The sequence below is a fragment of the Polistes fuscatus genome, unplaced genomic scaffold (genome assembly GCF_010416935.1).
Source record: "Polistes fuscatus isolate 324 unplaced genomic scaffold, CU_Pfus_HIC Scaffold4, whole genome shotgun sequence".
Classification (NCBI taxonomy): Eukaryota; Metazoa; Arthropoda; class Insecta; order Hymenoptera; family Vespidae; genus Polistes; species Polistes fuscatus.
Genome location: NW_025113118.1, coordinates 8,191,038 through 8,218,143, shown reverse-complemented (window position 1 = coordinate 8,218,143; position 27,106 = coordinate 8,191,038). Strand labels below are relative to the sequence as shown.

Here is a 27,106-nt window from a genome sequence, read left to right as displayed (position 1 = left end):
AAGCATCAACCACCGCCATGGACTTTGGCTACCTCTTTCTCGCATCCTTCCAATAACAATTGCATACACTGTCAAACGCGACATTTCTTTAACGCCAACAAAGAATATTCGACGTTTAAACAAAACTATCGTCGTTCAAAATAGCTTCGAAATTCAAATAGGTTTTATTAATTATGCTTTCTTTTCTACATTTGTTGGGGACGAATAAGGAAAGGTATTGCGATATGATTAGAAGATGAAAGGGTTACAGCGGCAACGTACAATATTCTGTTTATTTGCCGAGAAGTAAAATACACAGGCATTTGTTATATAATAATATTATTATTATTAATAATAATAAGAAGAAGAATAATTATAATAATGATGATGATAATAATAATAATAATGATAATAATAATAATAATAATAACAATAATAATGGTACTCTGGCGAATAATACTTCTTATTACCACGATCTCTGAGATACATCTAGCAACGTATCGATACTAAAAAGAGAGAAGCTTAATTTTAATGGTTTTTATCTCGATTATTTTGAAATATCCACGCGTGTACGCGTATACGTGTGTTAGGTACGTGCATTTACACACGAACACGGATAGGCACGAGCACATTCTCACTCTGTATCCTTTGTTTTCGAGAAACCGATCGATCATCACTCTTGCTTCTTTTTCTTCTTCTCTCTCTCTCTCTCTCTCCCTCTCTCGCATACATTTTCATTTCTCTATCATTCGCAAACTAACAAGAAATTTCTCTCCTCTCACCTTGCAAACATTTGCAACGGTGGTCCCGTAAATCGATCTCGAAGCGAGCACGCGCTCGCAATAATATTTCAATATTACGCGATATTACCCGATTATTCGTCTTGCAAATAAATTTCATATTTTTATTAACTCTCTTTTCTTTTTCCCTTCATACGTATAATGTATTTAGTCAAACATGAAATAATAATTCTTTCGAATATCTTATATTAGTTTTCAAATAAAATATAAAAACGTAAAGGGAGACCTCGAGGGAGAAAAAGGAAGAAAGAAAGGAAGAAACAAGACGAAAAGTAGATATGGTAACACGCTTAATTTCCATTCACAGAGTCAGAAATTCAGAAGAGAGAAAGAGAGAAAAGAACAGAGAATAGTTAACGAACGCAAACTTGGAAACTGGGCCAAGCCCACCAACATCGCGAGATAACGGAAAAAGAAGAAAAGATGAAATATGCTCGACTCGTCTATTTTCAAACGAGCTTAAGCCTCTCTCTCCCTCTCCCTCTTCCTCTTCCTCTCCCTTTTGCTCTTTGAATTTTCATCCGTTTTGTCAAGTTTCGAACCAACCGACCAACCGAGTACATATTTGCATATATTTGCGATGTTCCACGCGCATTGATTTCATCGAGAAGAGACAAGAATTGTCCTCTTTTTCTCTTCTTGTTTCTTTTTTTTTAACCGTTCAGAAAATTCGTTGAATCGTATCGTTAATTGGAGGCAACGACAATTCATTTGCACATATTGCAAAATGACTCCGCGATAATTCGACTCGAGAGAACTAATCGTTTGCTTTTCTATTACTTTACAAACCCTGGCGCAGTTAAGTTGGAATCGTCAAATAAATAAGTTCAATTAGTCGACAAAAATACCATCCCACTTGGATCGCGTTTCGATAGAAAGCCTGGGATTTCTCTCGAGTGACCACGGTATAGAAGCTCTCTTCGTTGACCTCATTTTGCCTCCGTTTCTGCTCCCGTTCCTACCCCCTCCCTATTTATTTATCTTTTCTTCTTTTTCGTTCTCTCATTCGTTCCTCTTCTGACACATACTCGTGCACATGCATACACACACACTCGCTCTCGCTCTCCCTCTCTCTCTCTCTCTCTCTCTCTCCAAATGTAACTCTCCTCTATCGTTTTCTATCTACTTCTTTGCTAAAATCTACCTGCGTTTTATCTATACATTTGTGAGTAGGTATTTAAAAGTATGCGCCTTAAATAACGCATTTTAATCACGTTAGTTCTCGCTATATAATATATAATATATTTATTCGCGTCAATTTCCGGGCTAAGAGATGGATTTCCCGAAAACCTAGCGAACGCAAGGATTTTTTTTCTTCTTATGTATATTCTCGTGTTATATGTTTGTATATGTTATATGCGCGCCTCTGTGTATTTGCATGTACGTGTCGATCATTATTTTTTTTCTTTCTTTTCTTTTTTCTTCGAGTTTTCTTTAATCTCTCATTCTCTAGGAGACGATAACAACAAAGTTAATGGTATAATATAATCGTATAATAGATAATCAATAATATAATAATAATAGTAATAATATTGCTCGATCCTACACTTTTGCATTTACATATTCTCATTGATCCTCTTCCATCCGCGTTATTTTCGCTTTACTTTACTAATAACGATTTTCTAGAATTTTGGAGATAGTTCAAAAGGGACTCCTCGCAGCGTTATTTATTATTTTTCTTTTTTTCTTCATATTTTTTCGAAATCGCGCCCCCTCTCCGTTTACATACGTGTCGACAATCGTGACAGTGGACACAGTAGTGGACTAATCGTAAGTGAAAAAATAGGAAAAATCAAGTTTGATTTGTCGAACTATGCGATTTACTTTATATTATGAAATAAATGTCTGTCGTTTTCTGGCTTGGGCCACTATTGTAATTGCCGGCACATATACGCGCGTGCGTTTTATCTTTACATAATGTACACACGCGTCTACGATACACACATTACTCACGCACACGTATAAATATATTTTTATAATCGATATACAGGATGTATATTTACACACACGTAACAACATTTGCCTTCGCCGTTGCTCGTCGTTCTCGTCATCTCTGTAGGTACCTCCTTCGCCGCCGATATCGCTTTTTTTTCTTTTTTTCTTTACATACACGCGTATACACCCCCACACGAGTAACACGTTCTACGAGAGGGAATTTAAACGACTTCGTCCAGCGAAGCGTCCAAAAATGACTTGTGCAGGTAATTACGACAGAGGCTTCAGTTACAAAATTATAGAAATTTATTTCATTCTATAATATTTCATAATTATCATTTTGCGACTTTATAGTCTACTGTCATAATTACCGGCACGCTTATCAGCTGACATATTCGAGAGTGGTATCAAGCAAAAGTGCAAGGAAAAGTTTCCTAAATATGAATATATAGCTCTTTCTCTCTCCCTCTATTGTTCACATTCGATTTCGCTATCTTTTTCTCTACATTAGCACGTTGATTACCACGCGAGTTTACAAAGTGTTTTTACAATTATAATCGTGGTGGTCAACGCTTTAATAGTTTGTGCCCTTTGCTCTGTAGGATTAACAACTTGGTTTTGTTCGTATGTTTCTTTTTTCAATATTTTATGTCCTCTCTTCCTCCTTCTCCATTCCTTTGGTTAATCAGCTAACTATTGGAGTTATATCTTACTGTGACCTCGAAGAACGCGTGGGCGCGTCAACTTTGGGAGGAGGTGGAGAACACCTAACTTCTATGATTTACGTATCTCTCTCTCTCTCGCGCGCGCGCGCTTGTATGTGTGTGTAGGGTGTGTGTAGAGTAGGTGTGCGTCCTTTCGCGTGCGTGCATAAGGGTGCAACGCCATTTTATTTCCAGACGAGATCGAAATCGAAAAATAGAAGAAGATTATTATTTATCTAGTTTTTATCTTTTTATCTATGCGACCATAAGGACGCATTTTTATTCCTCGACCTTCTAGATATCTATTTTTCTTTTCTTCTCCTTCGCCATTTTCTTTAGTTTCTTTGTTCGCGTTGGAAATTCTTTGTTTTCGAGTCCTCCAACCGTAGGAGCACTCGTAGGACCACTTTTCCCCCACTCTTTCCTTTTCTATCCGCGGCTCCTCCCCCTTATTCTCACCCTTTACCTTGTCGTATATGCGCGCGCACGCGTATATATGTGTATTGTGTTTATGTGGCTTTTCGTATATACCTCGGTATATGCGAAAGGTAATATAAGTGCGAGAGAAAAAGATGATTATGCGATGAAAATCGTCATGCACGTACGCAAATATATAGAAAGAGCGAGTCACCCTATAATACTAAATCTTTTCAATATTTCACGTCAAATGTATTTAATTAATAATTTATGCTCTACGTTCTTCTCCGTATAACTTTCGAGTCGCATACAATATTTTATACCGATTATCAACTCTAGTTTTAAATGTGGAAGCAAATTTAATATCTTGACAAATTATTCATACGTATTGAAAGGTTAATATTTGTTGTTTTGTAATTAAGGATCGTATAATCGGTCTATAAAGAATTGAAGAAACAAGGATGAAGACAAAAATTCTAAAATATCTATTTGTACCTATAGACTTTTGTATAGGCCTTTGCCTAAATTTCATCTTTTCTCTCTCATTAACCGGATCGTGTCGTAATTACGTTTGTTTTCTATATCTCTTCGTATAGATTTCGCACGTGTGCATGTCGGTGTCATTCTCGAAACACGTTGAGTAAGAAGAACTCGAGTTTCTCGTTACGCGAGTTCCTCTATTTCTTTTCTTTCATACGTGGTGTTCTGTTTTTATAAATTGTTGGTTCTCGTGTTCATTTGTTTTATTTATATATAATTTTATTTGATAATTATTGATTTTTCATATACAAGAGAGTTGTCGCACTCGATAATAGCGCCGATAATTCAAAATCGTGCTTCTAATATTATTATAATAATAATAATAATAATAAGAACAATAATAGTAACAATCATAATAATAATAATAATGACGATTACAAGGAAAATCTCGGACTATACGGTCTCGATCTATGATAATTATTTATTATAATTGCTTTATTTATTTGTTCAAAGATTTTTTTTTGTTACTTTTTTATTTTTGTATTTTTTACTTTTTTCTTTGTTTTTAATTAGCTTTGTACTCGTTAGCGGATCGTCGAGATAAGAAATTTGACTCTCGTATAATAATAATTATTATTCTCTGGCTTATATTTCTAACGCGCGTCGCGTGAGTCGACTTTTGAAAATTTACAATTTCTTCTTCTCGGCGTCTCTAATAATCGCGGATTAATTACTTTCCGCTGATCTCTAATTAAGCGCCGTATTATTCTTCAAGGATTTCTTAAAATATGACGCGATCTTTTGAAAGTGCACGACGAGCTCGTTTCAAATCTTTTTTTACGAGGGATGACGAATTCGTCGCGAACAAGGTTCCTTTCTCTCTCTCTCTCTCTTTTAATTTTTTATTCCATTTTTGTAAGCGACGTAGGTAGGGTGAACGTAAGACGTGTACGTGTGTTGTTGTCTGTGTGCGAGTTGCGTATGTACATCGTGTAAATTGACACGATTATCGAAAAAGAAAATGAGAAAAAAAGAAAAACGAGAACGAGAGTAAAGAATAAATAAATAAATATGTATTTATTTTTTTTTTTTAATGGACGGGGATTAAACTATCGATGTTACAAAACCGTTTAACGAATCAACGTATGAAATTCACGGTTAGACACCGTAAGAGAGCATTGCTATAGTTTCTAATACGTATCTTGACTTAGAAGGAAGGAAGGAAGGAAGGAAGGAAGGTTTCCTTAAGTACGGAAAATTACAGTTAAATCGATTACCAAGCGATATGTCTTCTCGCGCGTTTTATTATCAGTATCGATGAAAAAGAAAACGATTCATCGAACGATACGACTGGATTTTATTTTCCTCTGTTTTCTTTTTTTTTTCTTTTTTTGAGATAAACTACAATCGTATAAATCGAGTTTCAAAAATATCAAATAAAAGAAATGGGAGTAAATGTTGTCGATCAACGATTATCGCAGATAATATTGCTTCTCATTTTCATTCCGTTTATCCTTTCGGCATGTGGTATCTCACAGCGGATAATAATATTAATAGTAATACTGCAAGGAAATAAGGAAAAAAGAAAAACGTATGGTGTAAATTGTAAGTAATAGTTGTGATGGGTGTTGTATTTTGTCGATGATAATGATGTAGTAGTAAATAGTACTAGTAGGTGATGACGGTGGCCGAAACGGGGGTGCAGAGAGAGATGGTCGTGATTGGTGTCTTTACTTGAGCAGTTGATGGGCTCGCTCGTTGGCCACCTGTATCCTTGCCTGGTTCGAGTCGCCCTGCGTGTCAAAAATATTCCTATCTTTTACAAACGGACGCACCAACATCGTCCATTAGAATGCGCGTCCATCTTCTTTCCTCCAAGGATCCACCAAACGAATCCTCTCCAAACCGTGCGATTTTTTCTTTCTCTCTTTATATTTTTTACATTATTTTCTCATTTTATTTTCACACATCGTTAATAATAATTAATTGAAAAATACACTTCTTATAAAGTACACTTCTTCTTCTTCTTTTTTTTCTTTTTTTTTTCGTTCAACAATAGTGTACTTTAGTGACTTTATAGGATGTCCAAAGGATTAACTATTATTCTTTTATATGTACATCTACAAGAGAGATATCGCGAAGAATAAAATTGGAAAGACTTTCAACGAGTAAATATATTTTTTCCTGTTGAATTTTATACAGGTATCGCATTGGATCGAAGAACAAAAAAAGAAATTCGTTGCAAAGGAATAAAAGTAAATAAAAAATAGAAGCAGAAGAAGAGTAATATTATTATATAGCGGATAAAATGTCGACACATTTATCGGACGAGCTCCGTTCGACCAATAACGAAAGAATACAAAAAGGGGAGAGGAAATGTCGCATTGCTCGGCGGATGTTTCTTTCTCCAGGTTCCATTCTCATTCGTTTGCACCGATATTCGTACTTTCTTTTTTACATATTTTATGTTCTCTTTTATATTCGGGGGTTGCTCTAGAGGTTTAGAGGAGACGGATATATATGCTCAAAACTTCCTAGACCATTATATATGGAGGCCGCCAAGGCGACGTGTAAGTGAAACAGGTTTGTTTGAGAAATGAACAAATTCTTTCACAGCGTTGTTAACAAGTTTCGGATAATCTCTAAAATATGCTTCGGTAAACGTTTCTCCCCTCGAGTTTGTATAGATCGAGCAAAACCCTCTCTGAGCCTTGTATAGATATGAGCCTTGTATAGAAGACATATATATATATATATATTTTATTCCATGTCTATATATATATATGCATATATGTGATATGCGTGTTTTCATTTATTTCTAACAAGTTGAAATATATTGAAATATACCCGGGTTGTTGAGTAGCACACGCTGAAAGTTTTTTTTTTTACTTGAGCAAGTCGTGCGCCCGTTGATTCGCCGACGCTATCCTCGTTTCGTTCGATTCGCCCTGCGGATTAGCAATTTTCATTTTCATTATAGAAAGGCGTGTGGCTTTTTTTTTTTTGGATGCGTCGCGTGTCATGCGCACTTGAATAAAAATGTACATTTGGGAATCGTAAAGGGTGCTTGGATATTTCGATGTCGGAGAATAAGTAAGCGATGAAAATTAAAACAACTACGTACAGTTAGGATTTATTTAGGATTATTATGCGAAGCGTTTCTAACGTTTGATGAAATTTGATTTTCTATCTTGATTAATAATATTCTTATGTAATGATCAAATATCTTATCGTATTATCAAGTGCGCGTAAGCGGTTGAAATTTGATCCAAAATTAGATCATTTGTGCGATGCTAGTGCTCAAGCGTATGCCGATAATTGTTCTTTTTTTTTTTTTATTCTTTCACTAGAGAATGCTTTAAGTTGAAAAAATCGCCGAGGATGAAATATTTTTGCGCGTAGTTGGGGGCTAAACTCTGAACACGCTTTAGAATGCATAATATAAATTGACTTTTCTTTGATTTTATCCGTTCGTTCGTTTCTTCGAATAATTTCAAATAGATAAAAGGGAAAGAAATAATATTGATCGATCTATTATTTTTCGAAAGAGAAAAAGAAGTCGCGCGCAAACACCAAACGCATGTTTTTCAAATGAATTACTCGTTTCGTCGTTAACGGAATTTGAAATCGAATTGGAATTGAAATCGAACAGGGCGATCGAGCGAATATCTTGCAATTTTTCTTGTTCTTTTTGCCCTAACGTAAGAAGACACATTTTACGTACGTATTTAATTTTGACAAAAGAAAAAAGAAGAAAGTTCGGATGAGTATACGAAAGACGAAGATAAGGTTGTGGTGCCGTACATGTAACAAATTTTACGACATAGCGGAATAAAGAATAATTATTCGACGGTCGGAAAGGAAAGTTTGAGAAAGTGAAAGCGACGAAGAACGTGTGCATCCTGTCGGTTAACGCGCGTGCATCGTGGTGAGAGATAGAAAAAATCGCACTCAAAGAAAAATACTTTTTTTGCTCGCGTATAAAAAGTAGCGCGCAAATGGAGATCTTGAAAAAAGTAATGATATGAAAATAAAATAGAGAGTGAAATAAAAGGAAGCGATCGTCTTACCTTCCGGTTGATCCTGTCGATTTGTCGATTTTGATTCTCGAGCTCGCTGCCCATATCGATTGCCATGTTTCTGAGATTGCCGATCATCGTTGACACCTGTCCCATGTTGTCTTCCATTTCGTTTTCCCGCGCGTCGTTGGTGATCTTAGCGATGTACCCGCCCTGAGGGCCCAACCCGTTGCGTTCGTCCATCACGCGTTGCGGCTGATTATTGACGACCTTACCGTCGTCGTTGCCCTTCCACGTTCCCTCGTCTTCCTTGAAACTTGCACTCCTATCGCGGGTAATAATAATCAACGAGAGAGAAATAACGAAGGTAACGATAACGTTTTACCGCTTTTCGCATTAATTCTAATAAATAGTAATAAACGTAATGCAACAGTCGTACTTGTTACACGGAAGAACACAGAGTCCGCAGCATTTTTCCATCCCGGTAAGATTCTTCTCGGCTTCTCGCATGTCCGCGTTGATTTGATCCATGCCCTCCTCGATTCGATCCAATTGCTCTGTTTCGTCGTACAAAATAGATACCGTTATAGCCTTTGCAAAGCTCAAAGTGTCAGAGGCACACACCACCGATTTTGAAAAAGGAGGGATAACGAAACTTTAACTTTGTCGCTCCTTTTTCAAACGAGAGAGAACTTTTCCTTCCCTCCGGAAATATAAAGCGCGTCTTATGGAATTCGTAGAAACGAGGCAGCAGTATTCATCGTCAAATAATAATTAGGAAAGTAATTAGGAAAGTAATTAAAACAGAAGCCTCCTTTCTTATTCCAACCAGACGATTTTGTTTTTTATTTCACGAGAACGGTCTCGTCGCGATCAGAACATTTTTGCAAATTTTGCCGAATATTTAATTAAAAAACTGACAGCAGCTGCTTGACGACCCTATACACGCGTGACCGTTATCGATTAATAAAGAAAACTCTTGTTGTATGTTTGCAACGAAAGCGCTACGATACTTTGACATATGTGATTTTGTATTCCTTGCCTGTTCGGCAAAAGTCTTATACGCTACTAAATAAATACACACATATATACTAATATATATATATATATGTTTCCTACGGTTCGAGTAATTGATTTTGTGATGTATATATCATATAAACATATGTGCCGCTAATGATGATAGTAGCCCGAGTAAATGAATTTTTGCAATTTTGTTTAACTCGGTCCACTGTCATAACTATCGGCACATATAGTGGGAGATATGTCAAATGGATTTGAGGCATTGGAATTGAGAGTTTGGTCAGAGTTTGTACACGCAGAATTTCACGGATTGTGTACGACTGGAAATATCGACGAACTTTTAATAGATACCAGTTTTCTGTCGCGCTAAATAGTGTAACTTTTTCACGAGTTTGTCGTTCCGTTCGTCCGATTTGAAATGAAATCGTAAAGATCGCGCGACTCAATCGTAATATTTCGAATTTGTAGAAATAAGAGTTGGGGAACAATTGGGTGTCCAATTGGGGGTCCAATTGGGGGTCCAATTGGGGGTCCACCGCGAAGAACAACTAAATTAAAGCACAAAAATTAGGAAAAGGCAGGAGGGGGTAATGGGTGTAACAGGGTAATATAGAAAAAAACAATAAAAAATAACGTGAGTAAGATTTCAGTGAAAGGATGGATTTTCGATCGTAGGAAACAAGAGAAAGAGAGAAGAGGAAGGAAGAGAGAACAAAAATAGAAGAAGAAGGAGAGAGAGAAAGAGATAGAAAGAGAGAGAGACAGAGAGAGAGAGAGAGAGCAAGAAAGAGAGAGAAAGAGAGAGAGAAAAATTAAAGATACTCGGCAATGTATTTCAATGGCAGTGTGTTGTGGTGAATGCGACGGTGAGATTAAATAATGTTTTGGGAAGCGGGTTACGTATCGATGAACGTTTAAGAAATTAATATTTTCTATTATTACTATTATTATTATTTTTAATTAATGTTACGATGGGTATCTATAACGAAAAAGTTAACTCGCGACATAATCGAATGTACTTCGTGTCCGAGGGTGTGCGCATACGTATGTCGGTAATTTATTTTTTTATTTATTTATTCATTTGTTCGTTTGTTTAATAGGTATGTTTGTTTATTTTCATCATTTTCTTTTACTTTAATGCGATACGCGTGATTGTATGTATTTTGATAATTATCGTCGTCATATTTTATCATTATCATTACTATTATTTAAGTATTAACTAACTGACTGAAATAGAGTTGCGTACATTTACATATACATTGAGTCACAGAAGTATTCGTAGCCACTGTTAACGACAATTTGAAACAATTAATATTTACTTGTAATGCAACGTTTCGAAATTCTTCTACGTAGAAATATATTTTTGAAGATTATTCAACTTTAAAATCGATATATAAATTTTATTACCGTAGTGTATTTTATTGCGAGAAAAGTTTAATTTGACATGTAAGATAATAAAATCGGTTAAAATATGTCGAATTATATTTTTCAAAGAATAAAACGTTCTACGGGAATAAAATTGATATCGATTTGAAAAAAGTGGTCCTAGAATTGTCCTACATTGGTTACCGTATAAAAGAATTGATAAATATCGCATTAGAAGAAAATAGAAATTATTTGCAATTTATAATAATTAGGAACATTCCTGCGACTCGCTGTACTCAAAGTACTTTTGGTCTCTGAGGCGTGTGTTTGAAAGGAATTATAAGATTACGTCTACATTGAAATGGCTTACCGCCTTGCTCGTCCAGCATAACGAGAGTTTTCATCCCGACCTCGTGGCTCTAAACAGGCAACCGATCAATCAGCGGCGTGTTAACATTCAAGACAAATTAACCGTCGACGCTCCCTCGCTTCGGTTCGCTTAGCTTCGCGGTCCCAAAATACCAAAGTCCAAAAAGGGACAACGATAAAAGGATGAGGACAAATAGGATAGAACAAAATTGCCCTATGACAATGAAATTCATTTCTTGCCCTTCCTTTCGATTCATCTTTTTTTTTCTACAATATTCCATGATTAGCATGATTTACTAATGTTGATAATGAAATACGAAAGAGCCGATATATCGAGAGTAAGATTGAGACAGGAAGAGAGAGAGAGAGAGAGAGAAAGAAAGAGAGATAGAGAAGTAAAGTATGAGAGAGAGAGAGAGAGAAAGAGAGAGATATGAAGAAAATACGCGCGCGCATAATCGGCGAACGAGCGAGAGGGCGCATACGACGAATGTTTTGATCAGCACTGTATCATTCTAATGTGCGTAATCAAGGATAACGAGTTTGAGGGTGTCGAAGAGATAATGTGAGATAGATGGAAAGATAGATAGATAGAAAGAGATAGAAAGAGATAGAGAGAGAGAGAGAGAGAGAAAGAGAGAGAAAGAGAGAGATAGATAGAAGAAAAGCGATACGATCTAGGATTTACCAAAGGATTTAAGGTAAATCCGTTGATCCTCGGAAATGGATACATGGCCATCGAATTGACTAACCGCGACATTTTGACACGAATTTCAGTGAGCGAACGTCATCCAATTGAACACGTTCCTTTCTAGATTTGTAAGGATCAATCGTTGAGTTTTCGTCTCGAATGTCAAATTTTTGCTTACTAGGGAAAAAGAAACTAAAGAACTAAGAACGAAACTCGAAGTATCGTTAAATAAATATTTGAGAAATCTCGTTCGACGGCCAAGCATCTAATGAAAATTAGTTCGAATGAATTGCAGTCTTAGAAAGAATGAATAGAAATAGTGGGCGATGATTTACTTGTTTCTTTTTTTATTAACAAACGTGATTATCAGGGCTTCCCCGTTGATAGTAAGATCGAGCTGTAATTATTAGCGGGGGTAAATAAAGGATACTGCATCACGGATGAGGGATAATAATTTGGAAAATACGCTGGGAGTTTAAGAGGAAAAGATTAATTAATCGGATATTTAAAATCCAATTAGCTGATCAGTAATTACACATCATTGAAATAATAGACATATTATTGTATTCCGTTCGTAAGGTTTTTTTCAGCTCAAAGGGAATAAAATAATAAAAGAAATACCGCCGTAATTACTGGGGATGATATTTTACACATTTAAAAGCATACTATTTATCATAGGATTATTCGTTAAAAGATGGGGGTTTGTTAATTAAAAGGTAGAGATACTCGCCGCACGATTCCTTTTTTCTCGTAACAATAGTATCCATCATTGAAAATGAAGAAAAAAAATATATAACAGAAAGAAAAAAAAAAGGGGAAAAGAATTAGTCAAAAGAAAGAGACGGATGATTTTTGGCTTCCACCTCTCGTCCACTTTTTTTTTTCTTTTTCTCTATATATTATATCATATTATATGTTTATGAAATTCCAAGTCTTCGATCCTCTTATCCCTTGCTTGCATTTTTTTTTGTCTTACTTTTTGTTCATTTGGTTCGATTTAAAATGAAGTTTGAATACTTGGAGATTACTGCTTACCGCCTTGGTGGTCTAACATCATCAGTGTGTTCGCTGCGACATCCTCGCTCTATGATGGGGTCGAAAGGGCCCACACGTTAACGGAAATGAAAGATCTTTGAGTGATTCGCGTGAATAACTGGAAAATTATACAAAACAAGAAAACACCGCGTGCACGTCTTGTCGATGGTTGTTGTACATTAAAAAAAAACACCAATTAAAAAGAGCAAAGCAATTGCGAACTATAATCGAATAATCATTCAATTTATACGAGTTTACAACCTACAACGATAATCATTTTAATAATTAACAAAATCCTAAGACAAGACGTACCACGTTGCTGGAAAAGAAACATAACGATTTTGCAAAATCAAATAATATGAATTGCACGTAAAAAAAATAGATTTCGAAGAAAATGGTCATTTGAAATAATTATCAAATTTGATAGTAATCGTTAAGAGCATAATCGAGGCGTCGAATGTTACGCAAAATCAGATATCAAATAAAATGTAGGTTAACGTATTTCTGTCAGACCATTTTGTTCGACGAAATGATAATGTATATTAAATCAAAATAAGGAAATAAAAAAATTCATTATAAGTAATGGACGATAAAATACGTCGATGACAAAGATGATAAATGCGAGTATGGAATATTAGAAAAACGTAATAAATAAGATTATACGGAACCCGAACGATCGTGGAAGAAAGTATGAAAAATCGATAGGTGACGCGTTTTGCCGATGCTTTTTATTAATTATTCGGATATGCGATTAAAGACGCACGCGCGACGATCTATCTAATCGCGACTGCGATAAATTCTTCTAATTGCTTACGACGTGCCACCTTTTTTTTTAATGCAAAACACGAACTTGATGAACTAATACCTACGTGGTAAAATAGCGATTGACAATAGTACGTTTGAGAGATGCAGAGGTTCAACCAAGGATAAAAAGAAAGTCAAGAAATATATATATATATATATAAGTTTCAGGAGTATTCGTACCCCTATTGTCAATTTAAAACAATCAATATTTCCCAAATTTTTAAACACAGAAACATAAACAATCGTCTGAAAAGCAATGCAAAGTAAGTTCAGCCAATTGTAGAATAATCGCTATAATTTTATCATATCTCGCGTAGATGCAAATACTCTCGTGAGATCAATTTTGTTATCAATTTGAAAGTTTAAAGATCTTAAAATATGTTTCTGTATAGAAAAATATTGTAATATTGTATTACGAGTAAATATTAATTGTTTAAAATTGACAGTATATATATATATATATATATATATTTTTATATATAATAAATATTGTATACGACAGAGACAGACATCTACCTCTAAGACGTGTACGAAGTATGTAAATACGGTTTCGGGGGTTTTACACTAAATAAACGTAATATATGTATACATATATATATTATACGTATACATATACGTAAAAAGATGTACGTAGGTATTACACGTTGACTCAAAGCGACACAGCTAAAAGCTTTCGTGTGAGGCTACAGAGAGTATATATATATATAAGTACACAATCCAAAGAAGAACGTGTATAGTAGTATTTGTGAAAAGTAATAAAGATAAGGGAGATTTAATAATACATACGTATGCGCCTGCAAGATATATGCATACACATACACGATTACACTATATATATATATTCATTATCTATTATCGTTATTCATTATCTGTTGTGCGGGAATAGATTACTAAAGAAAGAAGCGCGAGGAAAATTTCAAAGACATTACTTGGACGAGGTTGATCCTTGCTCTTTTTACATTGACAATGATACATTTTTTTCAACGAGTTAATTTTTTATCTTACAAAAAAAAACAATAAATAATTAAATAAAAATATTCGTTCGAAGAAAAATGAAAAAGGGTAGCGAGCAACGAGTTTGTGTTTTCTCCCGATCAATAAAGGAAGGACAAAGAGAGAAAAGAGAGAGAGAGAGATAGAAAAAGAAAGAAAGCAATAGATACAGATAGAGAGATAGGTTCTAGGTTTTGTTAGTATCGAAAAAGGCTTATGTTTTTCATTTTTAATTATATATATATAGATACCAATACTGGCAATAGCAGCAGCAGCAGCGATAGCAGCAGCGGATGCTAGTAAATACTGAGAGAGACCACCGAATGCTTATCGTTAGTTGGTGTCGTCGATCGGTTTAGAGTAAGTAATTATTAGTACTGATTAATAATGATTTATTCTGGCAGTGTCGTAGAGTGTAATGATTGGTATTAACGTTAGTAACAGTGGTTTATATAGTTAGTGATCAAGGCGATGTTAAAAGGGTAGGCTTTATTAAATACAAAAGGGGCCCAAGAGGTGGTTCAATGGAAAAGGAACGTAAGTCAGAACGAGAAAGAAATAAAGGTATCGATAATAAATAAGAACAAATCTAATCGACTACTTGCAACAATGATAAGAGTTAATAAATACCTACTATATATTTAGGTATAACGATCAAATCTGTGTAGCGGTTGTTGGTTGTTCGTTTATCGCAGCAGCGCGTTTCGGGACTGTACATACTTTTATAATAAAAAAATAAAGCAAAATTTTTCCTACCGTAAGGATTTATTTATATTACGAGCGACTCGTTAATACGTAACTTTGATATATTATTAAAAAAAAAAAAGAAGACAGAAATAAAACCAAGAAGATAAAGAGAACAATTAACGTGAAGCAATCGTCCGTGCGAAATATTAACAATAAAAGGGTACAACTCCTTTACTTCTTTCCTTGCATATTATCAATGATACCAAAGATGACATTAAAAATAATAATAATTGGAATAGTATAATAGAAAACGCGCAACAATTATATATCAACGAACGAGCGCGAGACCAAAGAAATTCTGCGTATTCGTTGTATCCATGCTCTTAAACTTGGGTCGTCACTTTCCTTTAGGATTTATTCCAGAAACAGGAATGAAAAGGGGGCTCAGGTTGCGGGTTCGTCGAGACGAACAACTCTCGTGAAAGAAGTAAATATCGCGAAAGAAAAAGAGAGAGAGAGAGAGAGAGAGATTAAGTGATTAAAGTGTAAGAGATTAATAGTTGAAATTCTTTGTATTTTTCTTTTCTCTATTATTTCAACGTGTTATTCTCTCTCGCGAAAGAAATTTCTTCTCTTTTTTCCCTTCTCGTTTAACGTTAACTATTACTTTTATAAGAAAAAGAAAAGTAGATAGATAAATATATATAAATATATAGGTATATAGTAATATATTTTGATATATTTATATATTAGAGGAAAGAGATAGTAAAGATTAAGAAATATAGATAGAGAGGGAGACAGTAAGTGAAAGATAGATAGATAGAGATAGAGGGAAAGAGAGAAAGAGAGATAGAAAGAGTGAAAGAGAGAAAGAGAGAGAGAGAGAGAGAGAGAGAAATAGAAATAGACAGAGGTAGCAAGTATATGCTTGTGTGTCAAATTGTGTAACGCAGTTGGTTGTAAGTTTTGTGTTTCTGACTTATTTGCTAAAAAGCGATTCCACTGCCTCCCTGGTCATCGAGCGCGACCAGAGTGCGGATGCCAGCCTCAGAGGGAAAGAGAGAAAGAGAGATAGAAAGAGTGAAAGAGAGAAGAGAGAAGAGAGAGAGAGAGAGAGAGAGAGAGAGAAATAGAAATAGACAGAGGTAGCAAGGATATGCTTGTGTGTCAAATTGTGTAACGCAGTTGGTTGTAAGGTTTGTGTTTATCTTGACTTATTTGCTAAAAAGCGATTCCACTCACCTCCCTGGTCATCGAGCGCGACCAGAGTGCGGATGCCAGCCTCCTTGCTCTACGACAGACAGAGGCAGCACAACACAGACAACCACCACCAGTGTTAGTGAATTGTTTTTTAGTAGTAGTTGTAGCCGTTCCAGTACCAGTAATAGCAGTAGTAATAGTAGTAGTAGTAGTAGTAGTAGTAACAGCGGTAGAAGTAGCAGTAACGGTAGTATGGTAGTATAGTTAACCAGTAACAGTAGCAACAGTTTAGTAGCAGTAACAGTTTAGTAATAGTAAGTATGTAGTTGTAGTAAATAATATTAGTAGTAGTATTTAGTAGCAGTAACAGTATTAGTAAATAGTAAGTATGTAGTAGTAGTAGTAGTAATATTAGTAGTAGTATTTTTCCAGCGGTATACAGCGTAGGGTACTGGGAGATATACATATATCTATGTATATATTAATATGTAAATATATATACATAGAAAAAAAAAAGAAAAAATACGGAGGGTGTGACAGAGAAGTCAATGGACAAACAAGCGAAACAGATGGACGATCGTAATTAACAAAATCCGAGCGTATAGAAAAGATGTTTGGTTATTGAGAGGTAAACGAGGAAGCAGGGGCTCGTGGATCTTATAAGTACCAAGAAGGTTCTTTTTACGAGTAGTGAGGGTAGAGTAAAATCTTTCTCATGGTTTTCCATCTCAATTATTTTTTTGTGTCCGTTTTCTTCGAGCGGTCTTGTTTAAATAAAATAATAATCTCGGCCTGCGTCGACAGAACGCGAAATGTCGTCGCTTCTGACGCGCTTACGGTGGCGAATCTGCCTGCAAATTTTATTTCGTTTTTTCTCTTTTTGTTTTTTTTTTGTTTTTAAATGTTTTTTTATCATTAGAGCGAGAGAGAGAGATATATATATGTATATATTTTTATATAATTATACATATAATATACATATATATTATATATTATATATATACTATATATATACATAGAAAGAAAGAGAGAGAGAGATAGATAGAGGTAGTCGAGTCAGATGGACAGACAGATATAGACGACAGACAGGCAAACAGACAGACAGATAAGTCAGGCAGACAGGCAGGCAGGCAATAGAGTATAGGGTCCAAAGAGTATATATATATATATATATATATTTTTTTTTAAACACACATGACGATATATACATATATACGTGTGTGTACGAATCTTATATCATTTACTTGCAAATATATATATATATTTGTATGTATAACTAGGCTTGTCATTATTAGCTATAGTTGTTCCTGATGTTATTACCGGTCGTGACGATGTTGTTATTGTTGTTATTGTTGTTGTAGTTGTTGATGTTGTTGTTGATGATGTTGTACTTGTACTTGTTCCTGTTGCTGTTACTGTCGTCGCCGTTGTTTCTCTCTTTTTGTTTTTTAATTTTTGATTGTGTACTTTATTCTTAGTTTCGTTTATTTATTTTTTGGAAATTTTCTTTCGCAGAAAATAACATTCCATATACGATATCCAATGCTAAATCATTTAGAACGTTCGACGTGAAATTTGTTACGGTGCGACATCTCGCATAGATTACGCGTTATATTTTTGTTCCCCCGGAATCCCGTAAAATCCACGCACGTTATAACCGTTAGCTCGTTTAGTCGAATAACTTTTTTTCTTTATCTTACTGTTATTTTGTTCATTGTCTGCTGGTTCACGCTTTTTGCATAGGTTTTTCCCACGGATCGATTTAATTCGTCTTCGAAGGAACTACGAAACATTGCATCCCTCTCGCTCTATCGTTTTTTCACGACGGTGAAACAAGAGCGTAACGTATTGCTATTTGTACGTGTACTTTTTGTTTCGGTATACGTTTTTCTGCGAACACGTGTGTGTATATGTGAAAGAAGAAGAAGAAGAAGACGAAGAGAGAGAGAGAGAGCAAAGAAACTGAAAAAAAGTAAAAAGAAAAATTGTTAAATAAATTTGAAGATCCGGAACGAAAAGAAAATAGAAGAAGAGTTTGAAAAATATTCTCGAAAGAAAAAATGACGAATGTGCAGTTCCATCGAAGATAAAATTAGTTCGTCGTAAAGAAGACCCAAACAAAATGCAAAGTAGTATACACACACACACATAAATTCGGGCGGAGATCGAGGGGTTGGGTTGACAGAGGTTTGGTTGGAGGGTAGCTTAACATCGTCGTGAGCGTGGGATGAAAAAAAAGTGAATGAACCAGCTAGCGAAGGATCGAAGCAAATCCCCTGTTGAAACGGCCCTTCCATATTAACAGGGTTCAGGGTTACGACGATGGGGGGGGGGGTATTGGATGTAACGCACGACTCGAAACTTTTCTTCTCGATTTACGAAACACCATCGATACCTCCAAATATGTCAACATTTGGATTATCTTTACTCCTCCCGTTATTATTCTTTAGTTTCGAAAGTCAAATCAAATGGAATATATTCATAATAATGATATAATAAATAAAAAGAAGAATATTTTTGAAGACGTTTCCCTTTTGTTTTGCACAGCATCAAATATACGCGGAATAGATAAAAATAAAGAAGAAAAAGATCGACGTACGCGATAAGGTCCGCCTAAAGAAGATCCATCAATTAAATTCTACGCAACGCTCGTTCCTTCAACGCGGACCAGTGGTTATATCTTTGTTTTAAACGAAATATCAATTTTACCTTAGAATTACTCGAAATTCTTCTATTTTCCTTTATTTGAGATTATTTCCAAATAATAAAAAGCACCCTCGCGTTGAAGACCGTCCGCAACGATCCGACAAATCCCTCGGCATGGATTTCTCGTTTCGTTTACCTTTCAATCTGTGTGACCGTGATAGTGTAAGAGTGATTGTTTATGAAACGTGAGATGAAAAAAGGTCCGAAATAAATTGAAAGCATCCTTCGACGTTCGAAGATTTCTAACGCTCGACGAAATGGAATTTGTCGAGTTCCTTTGTTTTTCGATCTGTTTACTTCGGACGATTTTTCAACGAATGCGAACATTCCAGGTCCCATGGTAATAGAAAATGGAATTTGGAAAAAGACGTTTGCTATAAGAGAACGATGGCGCGATGTAACGAGGAAGGAGAATCGTGGATGGGCTTGCGAGAGAGAAAGAGAGAGAAGGGGGACAGGCAAACACTCACGATCAGGCAGCCAGGCAGCAAAGACAGACAGGCAGAAGTAAAGTTAACAGATAAAACAAAATTCCTCTCTAACGTTTTCAATTAGTAGCAAATATATTCTCGAGAACGTTGACCCAAAATATTCATTTTGGAAAATAATCCGCGGCACGATTGTATCGGGGTTGCATCGAATCTTTCAAATTTCGGGTCGCAACTTTTAGAATTTTTGTTTTATCTTTGAAGACTTTTCCAAGGCAAAAGGCAGGCGGGCGGGCGGGCGCGGCTATCGGGCATAAGCAGGCATTTATTATAGTTATTTGCCAGTCAGACAAGCGGACACACGCGGCCACACAATGTACGCGTGAATTACACGCGTACAAATACAGATATAAATGTACACGTAGATATTTACGCATTCCGCAACGGCCGATATCGAGAGGCCCGATTACAGCCACATTAACATGGATTTGACACGCTTCTGCTTTTCATTTTTTCCTTAATTTGTCATTTCACATAAGTTTTATATTATTTTTGTCTTTATAAATATTTGATCTCTTTCGCGTTTTCACGCGAGATACAAAGTCGATGCGAATTCGTGTGATATCTCGAATTAAAAAACCAAAGTACGTAAATTCGTTCTCTCTCGTTTTTTTTTTCTGGAAATCCCCCCAGAGCAGCAGCAGCAGCACGTTTACTTTGCTCTCCGAAACGACGAGTTCGTCGACGCGTTGATCGACGTATGACGACTATCGTATAAAACACATCCTGTTCTGTTTATTATTAATCTTGAAAGAATTTTCAATCGAACGATATCGAGACTCGATCGGTTAATGTTCGTACATGTTTTTATCGTATTCGACTCTAGCTCGAAATATCAGAGAGTTCATTTAATATCTTTCAAAATTCGTCGCTCATCGTTCATTCGTATTTATTTGTTTATAATCGTGGAAAGAAATCGAACTATAAAGGGTTAGCGAACAAGTAATACATGGTATTCATGTGTATAGATACACGAACGGATATGTAATACTCTTTGAAATCGATCGGAGAGAAGAACTAGGATAAAATATATCTCGAAAGAAAATGGATCGACATAGGGGAAAAGAAAAAAGTATAACAACTGTAAGGAAATGAAAATCGAAGCTATTTCTTTTTCGAGCGCTACGTGACCTACAAAGAAATCTAAATCTAAATTTTCAATAGGATTTAAATCGTTCGCCGTATAAAAGCTTTTTCGTTTAAACAGTTTGTCCCGCCGACCCAGTTGAGATAAGAGAAATGATTTAAAGCCGAGTTGCGTCGAATGTTTAACTCCAAAGCGTGTACAGAGTGATCCAAAAGTCGCTAGACTATTTTCAAATATAATAAAAGAGAAGACGAAACGTATAGCTTGATTTATTTCGATTATTTTGGCATCGATTATTATTGTAAATAGCGAAAAATGATTTTTTAAACAAATTACAATGGCGTTGATCTCGTCTATTTAAACTCCAAGTCGAGATACTCGAATCGCCGATGATCGATACGAAGAAGCGCGAGAGACAAGTCGCGCAGACTCGAAAAGAGATTAGAACACGGTTGGGTTGCTAATAAAACAAGAACGAGAAGAAGAAATTCAACGTTTTCGAGAAGAAAAATATCGATTAACGATATCCACTCGTATAATTTCATTTCGTCGGGCGAACAAATTCAATTAAGTTACGTACGTGAATGGGATGATCCATTCTCGAAAACTTACGAAATCTACCGAGAAAGTAAGTCGGTTCGATTGTTTTCTAGGAAAAAAAAGTATCATTAACATACGCAGACGAAACGTAAATAAGAGAGAACGCTTCTCGCGACCAGAAACATTTTTACATTCATACATATAAAGGGACATAGGAAATTTTCGAGCACGAGATAAATTATTTATCGACTATTTACCAGGAAAAATGAGAATAGTAAAGATAAATACAGACAGATATAGAGACATCAAAAAGGACACGCGAATAATAAGCAAGATGCAAACAACGATATAAAACACATTTACCTGTGAACAAAGATTCGATGAAAAGAGCAAGAAAAAAGGTATATCGCAACACTCTTCTTATGTACAACAAGAAGAAACGTATAATATGAAAGAGTGCACGTTTAATTACATAAACGATCATACGTAGAATATGCAGAGAAAACGATAGACGATATAGAAATAAATCAATTAATCGGAAAATAATAATAGAAAATCCACGAAATTAAAGGAAAGAGAAAAATACGATTCGCGCGCACGTATAAATATATACATGTAAACATAGAAAAATGCACAGACACATACATATATATATATTCGTATATATATTCGAGGGAAATCCTTCGTTTCGCTTCTTTCATCTCAACGTCCACGCATTGATTTCTTTTTCAAAAGCTTTGAAACGGAGTTATCGTGTCGCGCGTCGGCAACCGAGAAAAAACTTACGAACAAAACACAATGGGAAAATCAAACTACATTTTCTTTTAACCCTCTATAATCCAAGTTTTGTCTGCCTGTTAAAAAGACAAAATATAATATAATATAGTATACTATTAAATACGCTATATTTATATTTTTCAAACAAACAACCCTCTAATATTACTCGTTTAATTTTGTAACCGATCAAAGATTGTTCCGTAAATTTATAAAGGGTTAAAAATTATTCTCTCCCCCGAAAATAGAAATAAAATAGAAATAAAATAAAAATAAAATAAAAATAAAAGAAAAATGATCGAGGAAAGGGGTCGCGCAACAAATCGATCGACATCTATACATAATTCTCGTCGTCACGGAATACACAATGCTATTTCAATCTTCTCGCAATGTTCGCGAGCTCGCAAACGCTTTATTGATAAACGCTGTTGTTGCCCACCGAGTTGCTTGTTGCGAGTTGCATTGAAAACAATGCGCAACGCTACGTTTCTAAGTATTTATTTCATCGAATCGTAGTCCCGTTATATGTTTCGATCGCGCGAATAATCGACCATTCGGCTCGATGCAAGATAAAACGACAAAAATAAGAAGAAATAATAAATAAGCGGGATAGATAAAAAGGAAATATATTGAAATTCGTTTATCATTTCCTATGATCGCGAAATGAAGATCATTTTATTTTGTTCTTTTTCTTTTCTAGGTCCTTTATACGCGTTGTCTGTTCTCTTTCCTCTACACACGCCTTTCCTTCGAATCGTAAATCTTGCCAAGGCTTCCGAAGTAGTAAAAGTAAAGCCTTTAATTCTCCCGCAGTGCTGCCACTTTCCGATACAAATAAAGTCAGAATTTCAACAGCGAGAGAGATAGATAGATAGAAGGAAAAAAAGAAAAATAAGAGAGATAGAGATAGGAAGAATAGGAATTTCAAAGAGAATTCGTGTAAACGTAATATATGCACACATATAAGCATATGCATATATATATATATATACAGGAAAAGGTTGGCGGATCGAAACTTTTGGAGAATTGAAAAAAAGTATCGCGTTTTCTAAACTTTTTCGACTTTTTTTTCCTTTTTTTAATCCTCTTTCGTAGGATGGTCAATGGTTCTACGTTGGTCAACTTCGATGTCCGATCTCTAATAATTTTTCTTTTCGCTTTTCTTTTTGCCTCCTACTCTTCGCCACAGTTTTCTTCTTCCCTTTCCGCTTCTCTTTCTTCTTCTTCTTCTTCTTTCAATCATTGTATTTTATTTGTTTATTTCATGTTGTTGTTTCTTTATTTTCCTCATCTTTCTCGCCTTTATCTTCCTCGTTTTCCTCGTTGTTCTCGTTTTCCACGTTCCTTTCTATAGAATTTTTTTTAGAGAACAATAATTCTCGCTTATATTTTACGAAAATAACCGTCTCTCTTCATTTTTCGTGGTTTTCCTCTCCGAGCGATAAGAAAAAAGTTAAGAAAGTCTTCTCGTCTCTCCGCACGTATTTTTAAATTCTCCTAATTTTATCATTTCTTAAAAAAGGGGCTTTGGGGACGTTCCTCTCTTTCGCGACTACTCGTTTATACTTGCAATATATATATATATATATAATTTTTCTTTCTTTTTTTTCGTAATCTAACAATAAGAAGAAAAAAAACACATTTTGACGTAGCTTATTAAAAATGATAGACAAAAGGGAGTTTTCGCCGAAGGATTTACCCGGAAAAGAATCTAACGATAAGTCAGACTCGTATGAAATATGGCGGGAAACACGGAGATTCCTGATACGGAGGATTAGTAAATAAATAGTAATCGAAGATGATCGAGGATGATCGAGGATGAAGGGTTAATATGCGACAGTGGAACGGGGGACTCCTTTCCTTTTTTTCATTTCCTTTTTTTTTTTTTTTTTCATTTTTATCCTTATACGAAAGAGGTTTTTTTTAGGAGAAAGCGACGAGACGAACTCACCTCTTCGCATAGCGTCAGCATACGCCTCGTACTCTCCAGGGACTGAAACAAGATAAATTGTTTATTATTATCACCCAAAAAGACCAGAAAAAAAAAATTAGAAGAAAAATGTATGGGTAAAGATTAGAAATTTGGTGTTGATGAATAAGATGTTAATGAATAAAAAGCTTACCTCATCTGTGGTCTGATCGGCCTTTAGCTGTAATTCTTGCAATTCGGTGCGAGGTGGGCCACATTCGGCCGCACCCGCCGCTGACGTTGGTGCAGGCATCTCGGAAGGTGCCCGAAGTGCTGCTGGATCGAAGGTCCTTTCGTGCAACGAGGAATCTCTCCCTCGCCTGTGTACTCCTTTTCCGAAATACGGAGAGAACGGGAGAGAGGAAGGAAGGAAGGAAGGAAGGAAGAAAGAAAGGAAGAAAGAAAGAAAGTCAGATCGGATAAGATCTCTCACGTGTTAATCTGTGTCCACCGATGCAGCAACCTGCAACACAGAGGGAAAAAGAAATCAATGGAAATGAGAAAGTTGGATATCACTTGGATCGAATGTATCGTTAGCAACTAAACGAAATAACCGAGAGAAAAGACACCACACGCGTTGTTGGATGGCGAAAGTTGGCGCAACACTTGGAGACCGGGCCACGAATCCGCGCGCGCGTTACGGGAAACGTAACTGGGTGCTGCTAACGGCACCGTAGACAACACACATCTAAGCCGCCTCCTAACCTTTTAGGGAAATCAATACCCGAGGACGAGGGAAGCAGAGGAGCCGAAGCAGAGGAGCCGAAGCAGAGGAGCCGAGCGACCCACCGAGCGACCCACCGAGCAACCCACCGGCGACCCACCGAAATCCGCGCAAGCGCGAACCACCCACGACGGCAATGCTGTACGCACCAGCCCGCAACGATCAGCTGGGATACGCGTACAGGTCAGGAATTTACTCTGCCCTTCGCCACGAGGGAATTCTCATTTATATTAGGGAATATTCCATGCCTATGGGGATCGGTACCTACGATCTCTTTCATTTCTATCTATATGCGTAAATGCGACCCGAATGCGACCCTGATGCGACGTTAAACCTTATCTGCTCCATATATCCTACCGATGAACTTTTATTTTTCATTTCGATCGGATATTTGTCAATTTTTGCGATAAAGGGATGATCGAGGTAGAGCCCAGGGTAGTTTAGGCTGCCAATCGAGTGCTTTTGTCCTTGTCCTTGAGATACCTGGCTCGGTTCCAAGTTTACTCCCCCGATCTTTCACGCCAAGATCACGGTCGATCACGGCCGCGTATGAGGAGCAAACCCAATCGAACAAACGCGTCCAAAAGATGAATGATAACGAAAACTAGGTCGTAATATCAAAGGTTACAAAAAAACCAACGAGATTTCGATATTTCTATAAAAAATAAAACTAACAATAAGATCTTTCCCGAATAAAAATGAACATCACCTTGACATCTACCGGAACTACATGTGCATGCATATATGTACGTATATAATATTTTGATCGATGATCGCAACTGCGAAGGTGCGTAATGCATAAGGATTGCATTAGCATGCGCGAGAGAGCAGCGTTCGTGTTAATTCAACTTGCCATCGTTAAGAACGCTATGTTAACGCTAAACGTAATCAACGATTTTCTTTTAAATCGCTACAATTTAACGCAATTCATTATTTTTCTTTTTTCTTTTAATATTTTATTTGACACTTGTTGTGTGTGACATATTAGAAAGAAAATCTAGATTCTATGAGAAGAATACAAACGCGACGTGAGAAAATCAATATTTTAAGACACTTATTGTTAGACACGTAATGACGTTGGCTACGTCATTGCAATTAGTAAGCGTCGCTTTTCGACATTCATTTGATAATGCAATTTTGAAACTGTACACGCGCGTGTATAGAAATAAATACGCGTACATGATGCATATGTAAACATTTCTTTGCGAGTAATCGATTGTTCGAATTAAAACCAAAAAATACCAAATATTTCGACTCTTCCTAATTAGTTTCTAATTTTATAGCGATGTATTTAGTATACTTGACCTCATCGACTTAAATGACTCCGATCAATATTATTGTGCAATATTTTACGTTGCGCAATGTTGCTCACCACCTCTTCTTTCGACAACTTACAAGTGAAAGAATTTCATTTAAATGATTAATACGATATAGATAATATCGCATAAATAGCAAAGATTATTCTCTTATCTTTATTATACAAATCATATCAGTTTACTCCGTTAAATACTGCATATCGTGATAACCAGCGTATATACGAGTACATAAAAGAAATATTTGCTGTTTATAATTTGATTCATTTCTAATTAAAATTGAATATGAAATTAAAACGAGTCGTAAGGTATTCGGAGGGTAAAAGGAAAGATAATATGGTAGAGATATGTATGTGAAACAGGATACGATAGAAGATGACTCCTAACCTTATGCATTATGAGAGATTGAAATACTCTGCAATGACAATTTGAAAAGCAAGCGAAAAAAAGTACCAAAAAATCAAGAATATTACGAAGAATTATTTCGTAGAATAGTCCAATGATGTATCTTCGATGGAATGCAATCGTTTGTAAGATCTCGAAGAAAAATCTTGGGAATGTTAAAGATAACGTCCAGGTTTATTGTTATCGTTAAAATAATGTCTACAAAAAAATACAAAAATACTCGTACCCGATGCTTAGATTCTAAGAACAATTGTGATTAAATTGACAAATGCGATTAAAATAAGTCGACTCTTTAAATGGCACCAGAGTAAATGTCGAAGTAACATAAAAGTAGAAAATCAATAAAACTTCGCTTCGCAATACGTAACGTTACATTTATTTTCGATATAATGGAAAATGATAAATATAGAAATAGCGAGTGTAGAATTTCTTACCTAAAGGTATCTCTCGCGAAGAATAGGTTAAAAGGTGTGTAACGTTTTTGACAGCCGTATACTTCTCTAGAGATCTCTCTTCTAATCACGCTTTACTGCTAATCACTACTACAAATATCAGTTTCCTTACCACAGCACTAATGACGGAGAAGAAATACTCCTCTTCCT

General features: G+C 35.8%; 1 protein-coding gene across 7 annotated transcripts; it reads right to left on the bottom strand.

The window, feature by feature from the left end:
- Positions 1-244: 244 nt before the first annotated feature.
- LOC122521323 (synaptosomal-associated protein 25) lies at positions 245-27,056 on the bottom strand. 7 transcript variants are annotated; one of them, XM_043641947.1, is made up of 8 exons: positions 26,939-27,047; positions 24,217-24,525; positions 24,045-24,086; positions 16,541-16,589; positions 8,774-8,891; positions 8,386-8,659; positions 7,163-7,263; positions 245-6,108 (listed from the first exon to the last, which is right to left on the bottom strand). In XM_043641947.1, the coding sequence occupies exons 2-7, from the start codon at positions 24,313-24,315 to the stop codon at positions 7,201-7,203; spliced, it is 645 nt and encodes a 214-aa protein (XP_043497882.1). In that variant the 5' UTR covers positions 24,316-24,525; positions 26,939-27,047; the 3' UTR covers positions 245-6,108; positions 7,163-7,200. The 7 variants fall into 7 exon arrangements, with proteins under 7 accessions (XP_043497882.1, XP_043497884.1, XP_043497886.1 ...); XM_043641949.1 differs by lacking the exons at positions 7,163-7,263; positions 16,541-16,589 and adding an exon at positions 12,815-12,863 and having other exon boundaries at positions 26,939-27,056; XM_043641951.1 differs by lacking the exons at positions 7,163-7,263; positions 16,541-16,589 and adding an exon at positions 11,090-11,138 and having other exon boundaries at positions 26,939-27,056.
- Positions 27,057-27,106: the final 50 nt, after the last annotated feature.